Source organism: Nasonia vitripennis, chromosome 4 (assembly GCF_009193385.2).
Source record: "Nasonia vitripennis strain AsymCx chromosome 4, Nvit_psr_1.1, whole genome shotgun sequence".
NCBI classification, from domain to species: domain Eukaryota; kingdom Metazoa; phylum Arthropoda; class Insecta; order Hymenoptera; family Pteromalidae; genus Nasonia; species Nasonia vitripennis.
Genome location: NC_045760.1, coordinates 17524091 through 17545514, shown reverse-complemented (window position 1 = coordinate 17545514; position 21424 = coordinate 17524091). Strand labels below are relative to the sequence as shown.

The window sequence follows — 21424 nt, the reverse complement described above, 5'->3', positions numbered from 1 at the left end:
AGGTGGTTTTGTGTTTAGAGTTTATTAGGTGTTAGATTAGAAGGCTTAAAATTATCGTTACGAGTGCGGCATTAGTACGAAAACCATAGTCACACTAAACTACGCTCAATCCTTCAAATTCATGGCAAACATCACTGAATTTAAAGGATTACAGCTCAACAGTTAATCACTATCCCCTTCAAACTTATACTACATTACAAATTCATAATGCAACAGCAGCCCAGATAGTTATTATTGAAACATCACACGTAAATAGCACAATAAGTTATGTCACCGTAATTCCATCAATCGATTCCCATTACTGGGTAGACTACTGTGCAGTACTTACCGAGAACGTCCAATTGATATTCGATCCTAACTGGCGAGCCGATGCCGTTATCAGCAGTGCAAACGTAGAGACCCTTGTCATATGGGTAGAGATTGATGATTTGCAACGATCCGTCGTTAAGCAGTCGTCGTCTGTTCTCGTTCGAGCCGATCTGAACGACAGAAGTACAACATCAGAAATCTAGTCTTGATGGCAGCATACAGATCCTTGATACCAAATTGATCCAAACTCACAATTTTGGCGTCCTTTCTCCAAACGATGATTGGCGTAGGTGTGCCGATGACAACACAACGCATAGTCACGTAGCCACCCTCTTGTGCGCTGACGTTCGGTGATTCCGGTTGCTCGATCTTGGCTGGCGCAGCTCCAGGTGGTATCGCCTCTTGTTCACTAGGCGCGTAAGGCGGTGGAGTGGCGATCACCTCTTCCGTCGCTGGATTCAGGCACGAGGTGCAGGGTCCACTTCGGCAGCACTTCTGCTCGCCGGAGCAGTCGGCGTCCGTGTAACATTCTATTTCGCATCGCGTACTGTTGGACACTACTGGACATTTGCCGGGTTTCGTCACTGGAACAACGAAACGTTTTCACATACATTCTTTGGATATTGCGATCTTTTTAAAAGTTATATGTATAATTACCAGGGTTGCAAATGCCTCTGTATGCGGTGCCGTCCCGGGAACCGACGAGCGTTACGGCACATTTGGTTCCTTCGGGGCATTGGACTGATTGGCAAGGTTCGTTGCAGCGGCAGCGTTGGCAGTTTTGTGAATCGACGTAGTCTTCCTGACCGTACGGGCAGTGGAGTTGGTGGCAGTGTTCGGTTGCTTCGGCGCAGGGATCTTTCGTGTCTTGTTCGTCATCGGGGATTGCGTTTATTTCTGAAATGTTTACCTACTTTAGTATCGCTAATCGGCTTTATTACGCTGACTACGCATAAAAGGTTAATATGGAAATTCAAATTTAAAAAATTGTAAAAATGAGGATTGATAGCAAAACATATTTACAGCACCATATGCGATCATTTACCTATAAAATAAAAGGGTGTAGATGTATTTGTACAATATGCGACTTTGTACAATAGCGCGAACAATATTTACAATTGAGTAGATCTAGCGTGTATGTACACGTTACATAAGCGAAAGAATAAAATGATATCTAGTATACTTAGTAAAGGCTGACGTTTGGTATGCGTACTATACTTTTTGTATAAGTATGTATACATGAATGTAAGAAGGAAAAAAAAAGGTATAAAATACATGCCAATATGTCAATAAATGATATAGGTGTGTTGAACTACATTCTTTTTTGTAAACTTACGACGACAAACTTTAAGACAAGAATCGATAGTCTTGAAGTTGTTACGATTTCCACCGCAACCGGTGTAAATAAACGCTCTGCATGTTTGATACTCGTCGTCATAATAGAATCTCTTGTAATTTCCAACAGAGCAAGAGCCGATATCAACAGGCTCTTTGCAGATTGCTAAACCACAGCAGCACACAGAGTACATAAGTTATGCGAAATTGTCTTTACGAGATAGATGCGCAGCTAATACAATCTCATTGAAGTATATTATACAAGACGCGAGTTAATGCGCGAAAAAGATCGACTTATACTTACTCAAGTCGGAGAGTGCTGTTTTGTTGCCAGATTGAGTGGGTTCCTCGTGATGAATGCAAACGGATTCGCACTCGTTGCGCGAGCTGAACCGATTAGCATTTCCGTCGCAGCCGCCATAAGTGAATTCACGACAAATTCGAGAAGCCTGGTCGTAGTAGAACTTGGGGAAGGAGCCTCGGCAAGGGCCCTGGTCGACCGGAAGATGGCAGATGTCTGAAATTTACAATTCCAGCGGATTAAAAAGCTTCATTGCATTATACTTTCACGAGCTTCCTCGGCTTAGCCGTCGTTATACGAAGAAAAATGAAGAAAAAAGAAGACCGACCCTGCTCGCGGAACTGTCCGCAGAGTCGCTCGCACTGTTCCTCGGTCTCGTAGCGGTTGGCGTTGCCCTCGCAGCCTCCGTAGATGAAGGCCTGGCACTTGCCGGCGTCCTTGTCGTAGAAGTAGGCGGTGATCTCGCCGTCGCAGGGTCCAGCCTCCACGGGCTCGAGGCAGCCTGGACTGAGGGGCTCGTTGCTTGCCGGGAGTCTGGTGGAAGCCGGAGTGGCCGGAACGGCTGGACGCTTGCGGCAGCGGTGCTCGCAGCTGCGGATGTCCTGGAACCGGTTCTTGTTGCCCTGGCAGCCGCTGTAGTCGAACTGGTAGCAGGCGTCGGCGCTGCGGTCGTAGTAGAACTGCGGCATCGAGCCGTTGCACGGGCCGACGAGTACCGGCATCGTGCACGGGTCTGTCGGGATGCGTTATAACGTTGTGTAAGCATTATTGTGGACGTGAGCAAAACAGAGAGTGTATCGTTTAATATCGATCGTACCTTGAACTTCACCGCATCTGTACTCGCACTCCTCGCGCGAGTTGAAGTTGTTTCCGTTGCTGGAGCAGCCGCCGTACACAAACTGCTTGCAAATTCCCTCGCGGCTGTCGTAGAACCATTTGTTCTGGTAGTTCTGGCATGGACCGCGCTCGTCAGGCAAGAAGCAGAAGTCTACGGAGTATTTCATACGTAAGTACGCTACTTTATATGGCTAGTGTGTACGCATGCAGTTAACTAAGTCAAATCAATACCGGATCGGAATTCAACTTCCGGGGGAGTAGGTGTACTGACTGGACCTTCGCATCTGTTCTGGCAGTCGTGTTCTGTTTGGAAATTGTTGTCGTTGCCACCGCATCCACCGTAGTAGAACTGTCTGCATCTCTGCTCGTAGGAATCGAAGTACCAGCGCTGAGTGTAATTGTGACACTCGCCAAGGAGAGCCGGCAGGAGACAGATGTCTTGCTCTGTTATTCACGATAAATTTATTTTAGTTTTTGACCGAATTTAATGCGAGCAACGTTATTGTTGAAAGATAGCCTCTAGTTAAGAAAAAAGGTAAAAAAAAATATTCATCCTTGCAGGCTCTTATCGAGTAAGTATAAATCTAATGTAAGTCCAACTATAGATATGAGTTAATTGTTTTACAATACTACAAAAAGTTTCACTTTAAAATAATCTCAAAACTAAATGTTAAAAGTAAGCTTTGATTAAATGTTTGCTGCATCATGGAATGTAATCCAAAATATTTCTTACCAATCTTAGGTGGACAATCAGATTCGCATGCATCTCTAGAGCCAAAGTTATTTTTATTTCCACCACATCCAGTGTAATAAAATGGCATGCAACGATTCTCCTGCTGATCAAAGTACCAACGCGAAAACTTGTCCGTGCAGTTACCCTCCGCTCTTGGCAGCGAACATGATTCTGTCCATCGTGAGTTAAATTCAACCATGCAGTGTTAGTATACCACTCTTAATTTCAAACCATCAATTATCTTATGAACTATGATTCTTATATTTTAGTACATGAGTTAAAATAACCTCAACCTTAGTTATGTAATTATATTGTTTTTGTTAAATTTTTCTATCTACTTGACTACGTGTGGGTCGTTGCTGTGCGTGAAAGGCAATGGATACTTCATTGCCTTTCACGCACGCACAAAGATAAGCTTATATTAAAGTGTGCAAACATGAAATTCAAAGTTTACACTTTTTTACTTAAGGAGGATCATTGAAATTAAGATTAACAGTAGATTGTGTCCCGATTTGGTCGGACGTATATCATAAATTATTCCCATCAATTAGCTGTGAACATGTGAATTTCAAGTTTTAAGAAGCGAAACTTCCAGCACCACTTGTGTATATATATTGAGCCAGTGAAAACTAACGTTCCATGTCTAGCGTGTGCACAATATCTATATCGAGAACTAAGAGGTACTAAGAAGGCTTTAAAAGCTTTTTTTCTTCTGATTGTTCGATCTTATGTACCTCGGACTTGGCAGCGCTGCTCACAGGCAGCTCTAGTACGAAACTTATTGCCGTTGCCTTTACAACCGCCGAAAATGAATTTTCTACATGTCTCACGGTTAGCGTCGTAATACCAGCGCAGCAAAGAGCCAGGACATGGTCCTGGCTCTTTATCCAGGGCGCACACGTCCTGCATTACTGAAAAGTTACGAGTTACGAATAAACTCCGAGAGGTGAGTATCTAATCGCTGTTTTGTACCGTTCGACCCATCACCAAAAACTAATTTCCCGATGACTTGATATTAAATCTCAAAAACATATCAATCGAAATCTTGTTTAATGCCTAGATAAATTTAGTAAAGTTCTTATGAACGGCATGCTGTTTTTCAGTTTTTTTTATTATTTTAGTTATTTTATTATTGTCAAAATCAAATCACACGTTTTAGAAAAATTAGATAAAACACTCCTTTGCAATCAAAACAAACACCGGACGTTAATTAAAAAACTTGAAAACAAGTGCTTATTATGTGGTATAAAAATATTCTCAAATACTTAAATACTTCATCTATTTAATAATTACAAATATATTTTTAAACTTACCGCGACTGCGACCAGGCTGTAGGCACTGTTGACGGCAAGCCACCTCGGATGGATAGTTGTTATGATTACCTTTGCAACCTCCATACTTGAAGACTTCGCAATTCTGACTTTCTTTATTGAAGTACCATCTTGTGAAGTTTCCTTCGCAAGGACCAACTTCTTGGGGTAGAGTGCAAGGATCTAAACATTGGAACATAGCGTTAAATTTTTCCCAGACAGCCAAGCTTGAAAATGAAAAGTTTCAAACGCAAAGGCGAAAGAAAAAAAAATTTTACCGGCATCAGCAGGCTCCGCACAACGTTCTTCACATTCCTCGCGAGACTTGAATCTGTTACCGTTTCCAAGACAGCCAGCGTAAATAAATTGACCGCACTGCTTCCTATCGGTGTCGTAATACCAAGTCGGGTGGTATCCTTCGCATGGACCAGTAATCTTGGGCAAGTAGCAAACGTCTGCAAATAAGGCTCTGATTAATATATCATTGAATTTTAATGCTCAAATGATGAATATGTCCCAAAGATATATAAAATAGATTAAAATCTCAAAATAACTCAAAATAAGATACATCACAATACTAATAATATGATGCACACACACCTTTTCCTTTAGGCTCAACGCAAATGGCTTTGCATTCCTCCTGGGTTTTGAATCGATTGTCATTACCCTCGCAGCCGCCGTACCAGAATCTCGAGCAGCCTCCGTATTCGGTGTCGTAGAACCACTTGACGGTGAATTCGCGGCAAGTGCCTCGGTCGCGGGGTAGAGCACAAGCGGCGCTCGGAATCGAGGGCACCTTTAGACATCCTTCGAAGTTCTCACCCTGAGCCTCCTCAATTCCATCAGGGCAGCAGCCGTACTTAGAAGCGTCGCAAGTACAGCCGGCAAAGTTTGGACCTTTAGCGGGAGTTCTTCCGTCCGAGCAGCACTTGAACTCCGTATTTTCGCAGCCGCAACCTTTCGGGAAGGAGTATTACGCCAGTGAATGCTTTATTGCGGCTTTCACGGAAAACGTTTAAAACTTTTCCAATATCGTATTTCATTGCGAACAAAGCAACAGCGCGATAGATTTTCAGAACTCATTTTACTTATTATGAATTTGATTCTTTACCTTGACCGTGAGGTCCTTTGGCAATGGTAACGCCATCAGGACAGCAGCCGAATTGATAAGTGTAGCAGGGACAGTCACCATAGTTCGGTCCGGTGGCCGGTGTGAATCTGTTCGGGCAGCAGCCATGTGGTGTGTACTGACAGCCGCAGCCCTCGTTGTTCGGGCCTCGAGCGGCAGTTGTGTTGTCGGGGCAGCATCTAAATTTGGAGTATTGACAGCCACAGCCGTAGAAGTTCGGTCCACGAGCTGGCAAAATGTTATCGGGACAGCATTTGTATTGGCTTGATAAGCAGCAGCCCTCCTTGTTAGGCCCGTGAGCCGGAGTTTCGTTATCATCGCAGCATCCGTAGGTTGTGTTGTCGCATGGCAAGTGACAGCCTGTGTTGTTTGGTCCAAGAGCTAACAAAAAGTTATATCAATTTTTAATCAGTTAAAAATAGCGTATTTTTATCTTATTATTCGAACGTAAAAATAACAAAATTTACCAGCGGTGATGTTGTCTGGACAGCATCCAAAGTAAGAGGCAGTGCAGTTTTTGGTGTTGATAACGCCGCACCCCTCAAAGTTAGTTCCGTTTGCAGTTTTCTGTCCGTCAGGGCAACAACCGTAAGTAGAGTTAGAACAATCACCTGGCGCAAGTGTCGTTGTCTCGATAGGGGTATCAGTTTCGGCTTCCTCTTCGCATCCTTAATATTGATATAAAAATTAGTGAACATTTCAAAATATTACTTTTAATCGATTGAAAAATACGTAATGCTTTTTAATACCTTTTCCATCTTTTCCAGATGCGAATTTGGTGCCATCAGGGCAACATCCAAACTCGGTAGTATTGCAGCACCCAAGATTGTTTTTACCACTAGCAGGAGTTTCCTCATCAGGACAGCAACCAAATCTGATATAATTAGATGTACATTAATGCCCAGAAAAAAATCACATTAGAAAGTTAATAAAATTAAAGAAGCTGTATCTTACTCAGTTTGATTGCAAGGTATCTTGCATCCTTCGAAATCATTGCCTTCAGCTGGAGTAACACCGTCTTGGCAACAGCCAAATAGTGTCTCACCGCAGTGCTGATCGGGACAATCCTGGAATTTAGGTCCAGCGGCTGGTGAAACTCCGTCAGGACAGCAACCATATTTAGTTTCTTGGCAGGTATGAGGAGTTGGACAACCTTTACCAAATGGTCCTTGTGCTGCAGTAACACCATCATAACAGCAACCGAATTCAGTGGTCTTGCACGTCTTCTTTTTCTTTGGTTTGCATTTCTTGAGGCGATGTTCGATGGTGATAGCTTTGTCGACGGCACTCGGTGTAGTAAACAAGTCCATAACTAAGCAAAGATTTGAATAAAGTTAATAATCTCAGACATATATATTTTCATTAAGATTTAAATAAATCGCATTTACTTTCGGATTGTCCTGTCAAGTCAGTTTCCTCAGTAGCCGTTGAAACTCCGCTTTCAGTTGTTTCGTCGGTGGCACCGATCGTGCTGTACTCGCTGGTGGCTTCAGTCTCCCCAGATTCGGTGGTCATGCCGGATTCACTGGTGCCTTCAACAGTTGATTGCTGTGTTGCTCCAGATTCAGTAACATCGCTGGATTCCGTAGCCCCTGTTTCAGTAGCTCCAGTTTCTGTAGCTTCAGTTTCTGTAGCGCCAGTTTCTGTAGCACCAGTTTCCGTAGCACCGAACTCCGTTGTATCAGATGTTACAGATTCAACTGTCTGCGTTTCTCCGCTCACTAAGGTCGATGATTCCGACGTATCGCTGGATGCTTCTGTCACATCAGTTTCAGCCACGGTCGTTTCTCCAGATTCCCCGGTGACAGCTTCCGTAGATCCGGAGCTTTCGACTGATCCCTCGGTAGTTTCACTTCCGCTAGATTCTGTTGATACTCCAGCATCGCTAGAAGCTCCTGATGATTCTGTATTGGGCTCTGTCGATGACTCGACTAATAAAAAAAAATCATTGTAAATCACCTTTTACGAGCATTACCTTCGTATATTTTCATGATTAAAAATCCGGATATGCACTTACAGGTGGTTTCAGAAATTGCGCTAGCCATGGTACTGGAATCGGTGGAAGCGCTGCTGTCAGAAGTAGCCTCCGTACTTTCAGTATCAGATGTGCGGGTCGTGTCAGTGGGTTCTGTACTCTCTGAATCAGTTGTATCCGATGAAGACACACTCGAATCAGTACTTGAGTCCGTTGTCATTGCCGAGCTATCGCTGGTAACTTCAGTATCGCTAGTTGATTCTTCCGTGCTCGATGCAGCGGAAGTGTTATCCGTTGATTGTTCAGTTGCTTGTTCGATAGATTGTTCAGTGGTTTGATCAGATGATTGCTCGGTTACTCCACTAGTCGTTCCATCGGTCCATACTTCAGTGGCACCAGAGTTCGCCACTGTTTCGCCAGAAGCACTGAAACCTAATTAAATTTGTGATAACAACTGCACTAGAACTGAATTGCTATTCGTAATAAATGGAAAGCTGAAATTTTACCAGTTTCTGTAACTGCTGATTCAGTCGTTCCAGAGCCTTCAGTGATATCTTCAGACGATCCCGTTGCAGTAGTATCAGCAGATGATCCCGAAATAGTTGTAAGCATATCGAATTCATCGGGTGAAGTACCACTACCTTCAAGAGTTGTTAATATCGGAACAGAAAATTCGTCATCATCGCTGCTAGTCGAACCACTACCGCTATCCGTCGGGACAGAAACGTCACCTCGGCTTATTCCATCACTGTACATTCTGTCCTCCAAAGTACTGCTGAACATGTCAGTGCTGTCAGATGCGAGTGGGGAGCTCAGAGGAGAGGTTTCCGTCATGTCCGATGATTCTTCCGATTCCTATTAGAATAAAAATGATTAGCCATAGGATAATTCTAATGTCAAGTCTCATCACGTATGATTCTTCTCATTAAAACTTACGTCCGTGTTAAAGCGACTATCGATTGTTACAAAGTCTTCTTCCTCTTCATCCTCGCACTCTTCTTCTTCGTCTGGGACTAAAGCTGTTACTTTGCTTGGTTCCACTGGAAGTACTTCGTCTAGAAAAATTATGCATACACGTTTGAAATTAATTATGCAATAAGTCGAGTAATTGATGTGTTATTTTAAAGTACCTTCTTCACATGCTTTGGTGTTGCAAGCTTCAGTTTCATCCATGATTGTTTGGTAATCGCATTGATCAGAAGGTACAGTCTTGTTGTCTTTCAGGCAAATAACTTTACGAGTGCTCTCTCCGCCGCCGCATGGTTTCGAACACTGAAAAGTAGGTAACGCATGAAAAATCGCATTTTTACTGAAATTTTGATCCTAATTGTTTTAATTATTAAAAAGAAATCGCTTTAAAAGATGCATCGTATATTGAATATTAAGAATCTTACTTTACTCCACGGTCCAGCGAACCATTCGCCCTTGCAGTCCTCGCTCTTAGTCGTACATTCCCGAGTGGTGTTGAACTTTTCTTCTGCTTCGCACTTGCTGTCCGGAACTTTTTTCATGGTATCTTCGTCTTCGAACGTCGCGCAAAAGACTTTACGAGTTTGTATTCCGGTGCCACATTGCGCAGAACACTAAAATGCAATTTCATTGCGTTAATTAAACTCGAAAGATGTTATCACTATTCGGATCTTACGAAGAAAAAAAATTCAACTCTCTTACCTTGCTCCACTGGGTTTTTATCCACTGATATTCGCAGTTCTGCGAACTCTCACATTCTTTTGTTGATTCTGGTTTCTTCTCGCTGTCACACATGTCGTCCGGATAAACCTTGCCACCTTGCGTGGCGCACTGTACTGTTCTTGTCTCTTGGGTGAGACCGCATTTGTCCGTGCACTGTATGAGAGGGAAAAATTTTGTTAAATTATCGGCCACAGAAAGAAGAGTCTGTTTAAATTAAATCTTAGAATTCCATCTATCTATTATTAAAGTTAAAGCAAGAGTTTTAAAACTTACGCCGCTCCATGGAGATACAACCCAGTCGACTCCTTCGCAGGGCCTCAATTCGCAAGCTTTTTCCTTTTCGGGAACTTCTCCCTGGCAGGCTGAATCTTCCAACACTTGCACCTTTCCTTCTTCGTTTTTCCTGTAGCAAGTTACCTTTCTCGTTTGTTTGCCTTCTCCGCACAGGTGATCGCACTAGAAAAAAAAGAAAAGCTCGATTTTCTCGTTCGTTTCATCGCTCGCGTATCCCACGTCCGCACAAATATAATTAATTCATTACTTCATTGCGATTCGGCGAAGAGATATATCGCCAGTTTCTGTATCAGCTTAAACAACTCTATACACGTAAGCTCGAAAAGCCACAAAGCTCCGAGAGCTTAAAGTTGGCCTTTCCAGGGCATGCGAGTAGCTTACCGGTTTCCAGGGTCCCAGATGCCACTGGGGGCACTCGACGTCCTTGTTGCACTGTTGCTTAGTGACGTTCTTCGGTCCAAGGCGCTCGATGCACTGGTTCTCGTCGACGATGGTCGGCACGCCACCCGAGACTATCTGCTCGCACTTGATTTCGCGCGTTTGCTCGCCGCCCTCGCCGCAGGGCTTGCTGCAGTTCGACCAGTCCGAGGCCACCCACTGGGGCGGACAGGGCTCATTGCCACAGGCTTGCGTATCCACGGGCTCGAGCATCGGGTCGCACAGCTTCTCGTCGGCTTCCTCATTCGTGCGACGTTTCACGCAGCTCACCCGCCGGGACTGGTAACCTATGTACACGATTTTCGAAAGATCCATAACGAGGCATTTTTATCGAGCTTCTCTGGCTTTTGTCAATTATTTTTACAATTTTTTTTACAAATGACAGCTATGTAGTATGCGTGTACTGAAAGCGAAGAATTGAATAAAAATGTCAAACGCTATTAGCCGCAATTTACACGCTGACGAAACACTCAGCAGAAGCCTCGAGAGTTCGATAAAGATTCGTCATACAGATGAGGGAGTCGAACAATGTACAGAGCATGCAGAGGGTAAAAACAAGCGCGTACCTCCTCCGCAGGAAGTGCTGCAAGTCGAGAACTCGTCGGCGACCCAGGTGTAGCTGTCGGGGTCCGATTGTTGGGAAAACTTCTTGGGCATGCTGTACTGGTAATCCACGCCGACGTTGTGATCTTGGTAGAGAAGCTACAAAGTAACCAAGACAAGATCATTATCTTTCTCCCTTTATTCTTTCGTATGCACGTGCCACGCGCTCTCCCTCGCGCGATCGCTTAATGGAACGACGCTGCGAGATGACAGGGGAGCAAGCCTTCTCTCGCATACATTCATATATTATACTCACCACTACGTAGATAGCCTCGGAGGTCGGACCAAGGCACGTTATCGTGTCCGGCGCTGAAAATCCCTGCGGGTCTCGGCTGTAATGGAAAATCGTGCCGGCGAACCGAAGGCTTCGCGGAAAGTCTATCCTCCAGTTGCCGTTCAAGTAGTAGTGGCCGGTCGTGTTTCGGATAGCTGCGGGGCACGAGCGACCAGTTATAAACTGCTTTATTTACTGATAAACCTGGATAGCTTCGTTGCTTCTTTCATCGTGTACACTCTTTTGCGCGCGCGTGCTTTGTTATACAATACGAGCGGTTGCGCTCGCGTATAAGGAAGCGACCGCTCATGATTTTGCGAAAGAAGCTGTACCTACACATATAACTTACCGAGATAATTATTGGAGGGTCTGATCTCGCGGACGACGACGTTGGTCGCCCCTTCTGGTATGAGCAGGATGTCGACGTAGCCTGAAAGTTGAAGGAGAACGCGCGAGTGGTCAATCGGACATCCATACTTGAATCTAAGCTGACGTAGGGAAGAAAGAGAGAGAGAGAGAGAGAGAGAGAGAGAGAGAGAGAGAGAGAGAGAGAGAGAGAGAGGGGTAGAAGTGACAGCGACTCACCAGCCTGCAAGTCATCCTGGTCGAAGAGTCCCTTGACGGTATTGCAGTCGGAGCCGTCACCACCGCATTCGCGGCAGGCGTCCTCCCGAGCCGAGCTGCCCAGCATCATGTCACAGCCCACGGGCTACGCATTTTTTAATCTTCGTTATTATAGAGTTTTTTTTTCGTTTTGTGAATTAATCATCGGCCAATATATAGTTCATTCATTTTCTAGGTATCGAGATCAATCAACATGATCCGGACGCGCGTTAGCATTTACTTTTGCGATGGCTATCTATTTTTTTCTACGTTTATACAGAACAGGCATTTTTTTTTAACTATTGATTGCTGCGCAAAACGTTGGTTATTGTTCGGGCGCTGAACGCATTCTCGAATAAGAGCGGCGCAATTAATTGGAAACATGCGCCAAACGTGAAAAAGTAAACAAAAGAATATTTCAAACTGGCATTTCGGCGCGAAAGCCAATCTCGAAATCAAACCCCGTGAAAAATGGTCGCAATGTTTGCAGGAGATGCCTAAATAATGATGCCGCGTCGTTTAAACGACGAAAAGGTTGCGCTTTATTCGTCCATTTGCCTCTGTGCGTATATGTACTCACCATGCATTTGCCCTCGACGCAGACGTCATTTTTCTCGATATTGCACGGGGTACCATCAATCACGCTCTCTCTGTGCCTGTAAAAGAATCTTTCACCTCGGGGCATGCAATTAAGCTCGCACTTGTTGTGGCCACCCGTGTACGGTATCCAGCTGTAAGCAAAAGGAAATTTCATTGCTCGATGCCGCATTCGCGCGATTGGTGTGACTATGCGGAGAGGAGAGTTTGCGGAAACAATGCGGCAGAGGTTTTGCTTTTTGACGCGGTTACTCAAATGCGGAATTTCAATTAATTTGTTCACTGCGATTGAGGTTTCGTATATAGATACCTATATACGAAATATTCGCTATACAGCTTCGAGATTAATTTTAGATTGATTGATTAATTAAATATGTGAAGATACGAACGCAGTACACTGATAAATATTCCAATAGGGGATATAAAGGATGCAAATGAAAAAAAAAAACTCACTCGTAGTACACTCCCTCAAAAGGTTTGTTGTTGAATTCCGCGCACTGCTCGGCTCGAAAATCCTTTTGTTCTCCTGGGCATGGCTATAATACAATAATAAAAGTTAGTGCATAAACAAAACTTTTATTTTCGTCATACTTTATATTATTATATAGTTTGAATATTCCAATGGCATACGGAGAATATATATATATATATATATATATATATATATATATATATCACCGAGAACAGTGTATGCAAAGTAATGCGGGAACAGGATGCAAATCCAGCGCGTGAAAGGTTTTTAACAAAATTTTCACTTGCAAATATTTGCTTCACGCCGCAATATACAGCTTTGCATGATTTTCGTGGATATCATCGAATTCACGCATATTATGAAAATCAAACAATGAAGACAAAGCTGCCAAGCTTTTTTCGTACAACTTTAGTTTTGCTAACGCGTATAAAGAGATGTGATCATGCGTAAAAAAGATTTTACGTTTGATTTTACGTGATAGATATGGCCGCGGACTAATCAGACTCATCGCAATATTTTTCCATCAAAAATATTACACAATGAGTAAAGAGCTGCAAGTATTCGAATGAATAAAGCCTGCGTGATGCGCGTATCCGCAGCGCACTTTGTCAGGTCGAAATAATGAGAGTAGAAATAAGAAAAGAGAGTGTAACATGAAGAAAAAAACAAAAGGGACAGCGGGCGAGCATAAAGTAAGCCGAGGTTAAAGAAAGCACAACCCTGTGAATTTCTAGCAGCGCGCTACGTACTATACTCGATATGCTCGTCGAAAATTAGAGGAGCCGCGCTGTACAATCGAGTATGCGTTTATTGCAACCGCATATACAGGCATATCCCAGTAATATCGATAAATCGAGAGGCTCGCCAAAGAAGGCTAGTAGTCAGAGAAGCCGAAGAAGGATCACTCGATCGCACTTCCTGGCGGATCCCATGAGGACCGTATAATATTTACGTCAAGATAATACGCGTATAGTCATGAAGGACGGGCGCGCGCGGGATTTATAGCGGGGGCTGATTTTCTTGCCCCATAAAAGAGGGGAGGAATCGCGAATACCCAAGGTGTGCGCGCGTAATAAAAAACGGAACAGTCTCTTTTGTAACGCTCGTCGTATTGTTGTTGCCGATAGGCGCGATATGGCCTCTTCGAGAGCGAGGGAAGGGAACATGTGGTCGGCGATATGAAGAATGAGGATACATTATGCGAACTTGTCGCTTCCAAATGGATCAGCAATATATAGACGCGGTGTTTATGTCGACGAGTTATATACGGGGAGCCTGGTCGACGAGGAGAGCCGAGGTCACGCGTCGTCGGCGTTTTTTCAAGGGGAGATCGGGCTACTTCGACGGGGGAGAAAGAATGCTCCGAGGACTTTATGAAGGGGAAATATGAAGCACTGAAAAATGCGCTCGCTTTGACTTCTTACATTTTGGACTTGTCAACATTCCGCGCGGTTTCGTTATTTATTATCGCGCTGATCGTATATCGCGGTATCGTTCGCGCGAATTTGGAGAGCTTTTTCATGTTTAACGTTGCGTGATTGTTTTTTTTAGAATGTCTTCATCTATAACGCCGATTTATGTAAATCCGATTCTCGTTCGATATTGAATATCGTACCAGGGTGATTCGCGCATACAATGATGGATTATGCGATAACTGGCCGCAAGTATAACCGCTACTATCGTCGGGCTATTAATATTCTTGGGTGAATGACCGCGTGCCACTTTTAGTAGCTTTTAATCCATTTCAGGCGGGACCGAAAACGATATTTTGTTCAATTATTGAACTGCACTGAATTTTTGGAACAATCGATAATTTATCGCGGGGCGAGATCGCGAAGTGCGCTATTCTGTTGCAAACACTTTATAATTTCGCGAAGTTTCTTTCTACGTAATGCAATGATCACAATTTACATATACTATTGGATAGCATATTTGTAAGGATAAATAATCCTCGGTTATTAAAAAAGTCCGGGTTTTTACGACGTAAATCATGTATAAAAGACGAAATCGCATAAACAGATATAGTGCTTCCACATTGTATATTAACGGAAACTTACTTCCATCAACTTGAAAGCTTTTCAAATGCGATTCTCCAAAAGCTCCGGCAACTTCTGCCTCGGACACTAACAAGCTAAGTGTCTTATTCCGGACATCGGGATAGAACATGTGCACCTCTAGCATCGAGATCAATTCAATCTTGCCAATAGATCCACGTCATTACAGGCCTATAACACGTATCGACGTACATAAAACATGATCTACTGACTGAGTCGGCCCTCATTCGGAAATTCAACTTTCGCGCGCGAAATCGAACGTTTTGATGCGGCCCACGTTTACCCTCCTCCTATATATACACGTGTGTTTCAAACTTACCTCATACAAACTCGAGCGGCGGATCCGACGAGCTAAGTGCACCGTTGAATCATTGAACGCCGTGAGGGAAGGCCACCGCGAATATTTTGCCGTGGTACAGGAGCGGTACACGCTTGTCTGAATAATTGAGCGCGCGAGCCACCCAAATTTCCGCCACTTTCCGCCGATGTTTATTTTAAGCTACGACGTGCACACGGCCGAAACCCGTGGGCCATACTGCAATTTTACCTGGCACGGAGAAATTCTCATACGTGTGCTTACGTGAGCCATCAGACTCGGTCAAGCTCTGACTTATGGCTTGCGCAGAAGCTGTGCGTGCTGCTGCATCCACAGCTGTGCAATGGATCGCGAAGGAGCCCGCGAGCACAGAGTTTGAATCGGTGACGTATGGCTGCGAGTGAAGTGAAATCATTCGCGCCGTTGGCATGAGAAATCGGTATATACAGCACAGGGGCGGTGCGTACGTTCTAGGCTTGCTTCAGACTTTCTTCGACTGTGGCATGTGGAAGTCTGATAGAGGAGAATGATGAGGGAGAATCGATAAGGCTTTTTTCATGTCGCTTGTGCAGTTAGAAGAGTGATGGTTATTATTATGATATTTATATGCTGCGCGACTGTTAATAAAAAAACCTGCAATAGGTATACGTTAAAAAACGTATTCGAAAACGATTCGAGAATATTATTGCATGATAAAGCTGATGCAGTAGAGGGTTTAAAAGCGATTCCGATATATTAACGTGTATTATTGCAATCTCCATTATAATTTTCCATTATTCGAGCGAGCGATAATAAATTCAAAAAAGAAGTCCGGCACCTAAATCGCGTGCACTTTATTTTAATGCCTGGATATAATTGCTTTCTCTTGAATATCACTCATACGCTCAACAGCTCCTCAACAACTCTGATGTCCTTTCGCCGGAGATCTTTCCCCGCGTGTAAAGCCGCCCCCCATCGCGGTTTCAGCTGCTGCGAGAGTTTTCGTCGTGCATAAATCCGGCCGCGCGTTGACAGAGGACTGCACGGCAGTTGGCGTCGTCGTTGCTACTCCGCAAACTGCGCCGCGCGCGGTTAAACTCGTTACGCCGAACAAATTACTCATTTTGCGAAACAGCCACGGCGCTGGGCCATCGTCACCCCCGACGGTTTGTTTGGCCTTTAGAGAGCCCTGCTCTCGCGTTTCAACCGCCTTGTTTATCGCTGCTTTATTGCGAGGCGCGAACTCGCTACGTTTCGGGCTCTTCGTAAAAGTACACATTGCGGAGTGGCTACACCGTTTCAAGCTTTTAGTTTCAATTTTTGTTCAGTTTACTCACAATCGCACTCGCTACATCCTCGAAGTTTCAATTCGAAAGTCTCGTGCGTTTCGAAGAGCATCATGCGCGTTACGCATCATCAACGTTCGCTTTTTCCCGAATACTTTTTTTCCACGACTCTCCATTAAAGACCGACGCGCCCAGCCGTTTATTCATTCGCGCAGCAAAACACAATGGCGTTGTGCGGCGTGGCGCGGAATCTCCCTGCAATTTTTTTTCCATTCCACCCCGACTCGCGGGATACGTACATTAAATCATCTTCAAACGCAGCACTTACTCACTTTTATTTTCGTGGAAAGAGAGAGGAGGGAGGGAGGAGGGAAAGAGCGAAAGCGAGAAAGACAGAGAGAGAGAGAGAGAGAGAGAGAGAGAGAGAGAGAGAGAGAGAGAGAGAGAGAGAGAGAGAGAGAGAGAGAGAGAGAATACAAGAGAGAAGGAGAGAGAGAGAGAGAGAGAGAGAGAGAGAGAGAGAGAGCACGCTGCGCTGCAGGATTGAGCTTCGTCGCGGAGCCCATTGTCGCGCGCGCGTGCTCGAGGAATTCGAAAAGCGAGCATAAGGATGCGCGACGGAAATTTCAGCGCACTCCATCTCTTTCGCATCCACTGGCTGCCGCCTACCCCTCACGGGAATTGAATTAAAGCACAAGGATCGAAGGGCGCGCGTGACCTACGCTAAATCAAGCGACTCTTCGATCCCGATGTCGAGTCCTTCGTCCTTTTTCTCTCTGATGTTATACTGCCGATCCTGGTTCTCGTGGCATTAAAACCGCACAGGGCTCGGGGTAGGCTGTATGTATCGTTAATTTAATAAGTAGTACGTTTAGAAAAGTTCGAAACATAGCTTGTATTTATACCGATCGTTCATCATTAAACTCTCGATGGCTATATCTCTAGATCTGTTTAAAGCTTTCAATTGTGGTCACGGATATACTATTTTTCAATTAATTATTGCATGCATAAATATTTATACTCTACGTACTTTCTCGTTAAACATTATTACTGCTAAGGCGCGCAAAGCCATATTTAAAAGCAGAATTTTTTCGAAACGCTATACCGTATAATTTAAGCGACGTTAAAAGTTTAAAGTTTCCAATACGGTATTTACTCGTCGAAGCACACTTAAAGCGGCTTACCTTAAAAGCTCAAAAAATGAATAGTTGCTTTAAATAATTGACACATTTTACGGCTATTACGGTAACTCTAAAACCGTACACAGCGCGCGGGCAAGCAATTAAAACTTGCAGCCCTGTATATGTATAGAAGTATCCATTATTATTTCAAGCTAAAAGTTCATTAAAATTTAAGCGCAAGCGAATTCAAGTCGCCGCTTTCACTGCGAATCGGCTGCGTATTCACGGTAGATTCTGCCGCGATATTTATACAAAATGTCCTCATTAACATTCTCAAAGCGATGCAAGCGCGTCTGAAGGCAATTCTAGGCGAAACCCAGCTATTTGTCAGTCTTCAAAGAGCGGCGTTCTATTAAGCGTGAGAGGACGTCACCGATCGTCGACTCGTGTATATATTATATGGTGTTCGAAAGACCGGCAAAGTAGCTGTGAAAGGGCGACCGAGGAAAAAAGTCGCACCGCGCGCGGCGAAAGAAATAAAAGTTACGAACGTGTCGACGGGGTGGGGTTAAGCGTGTGTATGTTATTATACGGCGCGATTTTTTTTTCGCGTGGCATCTGGCTCGAGACCACGAGACGTGATTTTTACGCTTCTGATGAATGTTTTGTTACCCTAAAAAACAGCCGAGAGCTGAACTGAGTTGTGCGATGGCTGATTGTTGAGGATATTTTTGACTCGCACGTGAAAGAGATCAGCCAGCAGGTCTTGAATGCTATAGCCGTTACAATCTAAGTTTGCAAAAGAAGCACAGAAAATATTCAGCATCGTTAAAAAAATACTCCGCTTGATGCTAGATATTAATTAATAATCTGGGAAACAATGCTCGCGAAACTGCTCGCCAAACCGAGCGTCTCTTGACTAAAACATGAAACGTTTCTGAAATTCGTGCATTTTTTATCATGACAAGTTTCAAAATGAATTAATAATCGAAGACGATTGAATGCTCACAATATTTTTACGATTCGTAAAACGATAAGTCGCACTGTGACCCAGACATAGATACCCACGAAAAACCATCTGCATGATATAGCAGATCGTAAATTAAATTACCTTCCCTCGAAAACCATACCTGCATATTTCACAGTGGTATAATCTCAGCTTCCCTTGGCAAGCCACTGCCAGCGTTCCAAGCTCGCGCGAGTTTTTATTTTTCATAATATGAAGCGGAACACAAGAAGCTCAGCGGCAGCTTTCTCTCTCGAGGGCGTTTTTAAGCGAGCGAGCGCGTTTACGTCAGAAACAAGGCGCCGCCGGAGTAAATCAGGAGCGTTTTGCGCGCCTCGTGAGAAGCTCTACATATACAGCTGCTCGCGGTGCACCGGGTCACTGTACCGACGTTCACGGATATATAAGTTTGTCATATATACTCGTGTATTTATATACCTATAGACGTGGGGCGAAGAAAGCTAGGCAGAAGTTTCTTCGGCTGCAGCGCTGGATTTAATTCGTTTTCGCGAGAACGCGAGGGAAGGAAGAGTGCTATTGTAAAAAAGTTCGAGCCTGATGGCCTTTTACCTCCGCGCTCTGAGGATAAGGAGGTGCGCAGCTCTCGACGGTCATAAAGATCGGCAGTGGGATGAGGATTCTTTTTTTCTGCTCGTAAGCGCATACATAGGAGGAGAGAGGAGGGAGGTGTGTCTAGGAAGGTATAAATATCGATGGGCTTTTTATGAGCGTTGAGCGACTGTGGATGAAAAGTAAAATTGTGTGCGGCTGGTTCGTGTAGTATTAATTGCAGCTGTTAAATATTCGCTGGATTTCAATTTCCGAGATATATATTCCAGATGAATGAGGGCTGGCTTTTCGCGAGAACCGCGTTTTTGAATTTCACGAGGGAGGCTTTTGTAGGATGAAAATTGAAATAATTCCAAGAATCAGTCATATATGTCCGAAGAAAATTGAAAAAGAATTTTTTAATCAAGGCTCAACGTTATACGCGAGCTTGGTATACGTATATGGCTATGGCTCTGATAAAAGCTTTTAAAAACTTTCGTTTATATAGGATATAATAAACTCACCTGGATATTGCAGGAGAAGAATCTCTTCCTCGCGCCGGTACATCTGTCGTTATTGTAGTCACTGAAACATAAAAGTATATAGCTCTTAAACGTGTCGAGCCCGCAAACGTGGAGATGAGAAAAATGTACGATGCACTCGAAAAGCAACTTTTAATGATCTAATTCACTTTAAAACTGAGTTTAAATTCGTTTTGCTCTGTGTAAGTCGATGCACTTTGCGCCAAGCCCCGGCTCCGAAAAAAATTACATCGATCGCGAAAGATCGTGAACCGCAAATCGCTCGCAGTTCAATTATTCCAGCGCACACTCACACACACATATACTTCCCTCCGGTTTTGATTACGATCGGAAGCGACTATTCGGCTTTTTCGCAAACAGACGTATCTATGCGGGCGTAGTATATAGCCTTTACCCTCGAGTGTCTCTATAATCGGGTTTACGGCCGGTTAAATCGTTAAATGCACTCGCGTTGTCACACCGCGTCTAAACACGTCGTCGAGGCGCTTAACGCTTTTCTTCTCTCTATTCTCTCCCGTACAAGCACGCGCGCGCGTATATGCGGTAAAAGTGGAACAACTGCGCGCTCTAGTGTTTTTCCCACCGGAACTGCAGGGGATCCGACGAAAAAATACGCTAACCGTCTCTCTGGCGTGCAGGGTAAACACGAGCTGTCCCCAGGGCTTCCGTTCAATTAGAGCATTTTTCCAAAAAAATTAACGGAGGACCGCTGCTGCACCGGTTGGGACGAAGTCTTTTTTATTATTTTCATACCAGCTCGTCGTGTCGCGCTGTGATGAACTTCTACATCTACTACTGTTTTGACAAAAGGATGCGTGCTATACACATAGCTATTCAAATCTGCGAGCAACGACTCTCTCGAATGTGGGTCGGAGGGGAGCGATTCGTCGACGACTCTGTCGTCGATCCCGCCTGATATGCAGAGTAATGCGCAAACTTATTCGCGGGTATATTGGATATTGTTTGCTCGCGCGGGTATCGACAAATCAACGTGCGCGCACGTGCCCGGGCGAATCTACTGCGGAATACCGAGTACTAGGCTATTCGGGAGTATCGAATAACGATTTAGCCGTGCGGTGGAGCGCGCTTCGCAGAATTTTTCCGAGCTTTTTATTTTCCACCGAGCCTGATAACGCGTCCAAAAATCCTTTTGATATATTTTCCTATATCAGTGCAACCCGCGGGGAAATACCATAATATACGCAGTCGGCACACACGCGGCTATGCTCATGTAATATACGCGCGAATCAATTGCAGGCCGATATAATCGCGTCGTTAATTTTATTAAACATCGAATTTACGCGAAAAATCCGAACATGGGTATCATAACGCACGTGTTCGTAATCTGCTTACCTGATTATCCTGATTATTACAGAGTATATACATATTTGTACACAATACAGAATACACACGATGCACATGCTTGCTATTGTACAATACAATGTAAAAACTCACTCTCGGTCGAGGCACTCTCGGGTCTGGCTGGCAACGCCACCGCCGCAAGTCCTCGAGCAAGCACTTGGATGCGACCAGGGTCCCCAGCTGCCCCTCTCGGGCTCCTCGCTGTCTAGCACATGGCTCGGCGGCGCGTAACTCTCGCCTTGCTGTCTCCTATGCCTGTCGTGGCGCAGCTTTACGTGATGCTGTAAGAAGAAAGTGAGAAATTTCC

At 44.4% G+C, this 21424-nt stretch overlaps 1 protein-coding gene across 5 annotated transcripts in view; it reads right to left on the bottom strand.

Annotated features, from left to right (window-relative positions):
- Positions 1-21424, bottom strand: part of LOC100117523 (papilin) — a 100329-nt gene that overhangs the window by 7706 nt on the left and 71199 nt on the right. For 3 of the 5 annotated variants that reach the window (XM_031928671.2, XM_031928675.2, XM_031928672.2), the window contains exons 3-35: positions 21211-21398; positions 19738-19798; positions 12884-12966; positions 12414-12564; positions 11816-11939; positions 11580-11660; positions 11213-11385; positions 10920-11055; positions 10297-10640; positions 9895-10077; positions 9601-9774; positions 9324-9512; positions 9060-9201; positions 8866-8984; positions 8436-8784; positions 7972-8361; positions 7343-7885; positions 6909-7266; positions 6704-6828; positions 6422-6622; positions 5937-6335; positions 5426-5782; positions 5104-5280; positions 4829-5008; positions 3516-3686; positions 3014-3226; positions 2763-2933; positions 2274-2678; positions 1949-2161; positions 1646-1810; positions 967-1206; positions 562-893; positions 329-479 (exon numbers count right to left, since the gene is read on the bottom strand). In XM_031928671.2, coding sequence (XP_031784531.1) covers positions 329-479; positions 562-893; positions 967-1206; positions 1646-1810; positions 1949-2161; positions 2274-2678; positions 2763-2933; positions 3014-3226; positions 3516-3686; positions 4829-5008; positions 5104-5280; positions 5426-5782; positions 5937-6335; positions 6422-6622; positions 6704-6828; positions 6909-7266; positions 7343-7885; positions 7972-8361; positions 8436-8784; positions 8866-8984; positions 9060-9201; positions 9324-9512; positions 9601-9774; positions 9895-10077; positions 10297-10640; positions 10920-11055; positions 11213-11385; positions 11580-11660; positions 11816-11939; positions 12414-12564; positions 12884-12966; positions 19738-19798; positions 21211-21398 — 7288 coding nt within the window. The remainder of the gene's footprint in view (positions 1-328; positions 480-561; positions 894-966; positions 1207-1645; positions 1811-1948; positions 2162-2273; positions 2679-2762; positions 2934-3013; positions 3227-3515; positions 3687-4828; positions 5009-5103; positions 5281-5425; positions 5783-5936; positions 6336-6421; positions 6623-6703; positions 6829-6908; positions 7267-7342; positions 7886-7971; positions 8362-8435; positions 8785-8865; positions 8985-9059; positions 9202-9323; positions 9513-9600; positions 9775-9894; positions 10078-10296; positions 10641-10919; positions 11056-11212; positions 11386-11579; positions 11661-11815; positions 11940-12413; positions 12565-12883; positions 12967-19737; positions 19799-21210; positions 21399-21424) is intronic. The other 2 variants (XM_031928673.2, XM_031928674.2) reach the window with 2 other exon arrangements.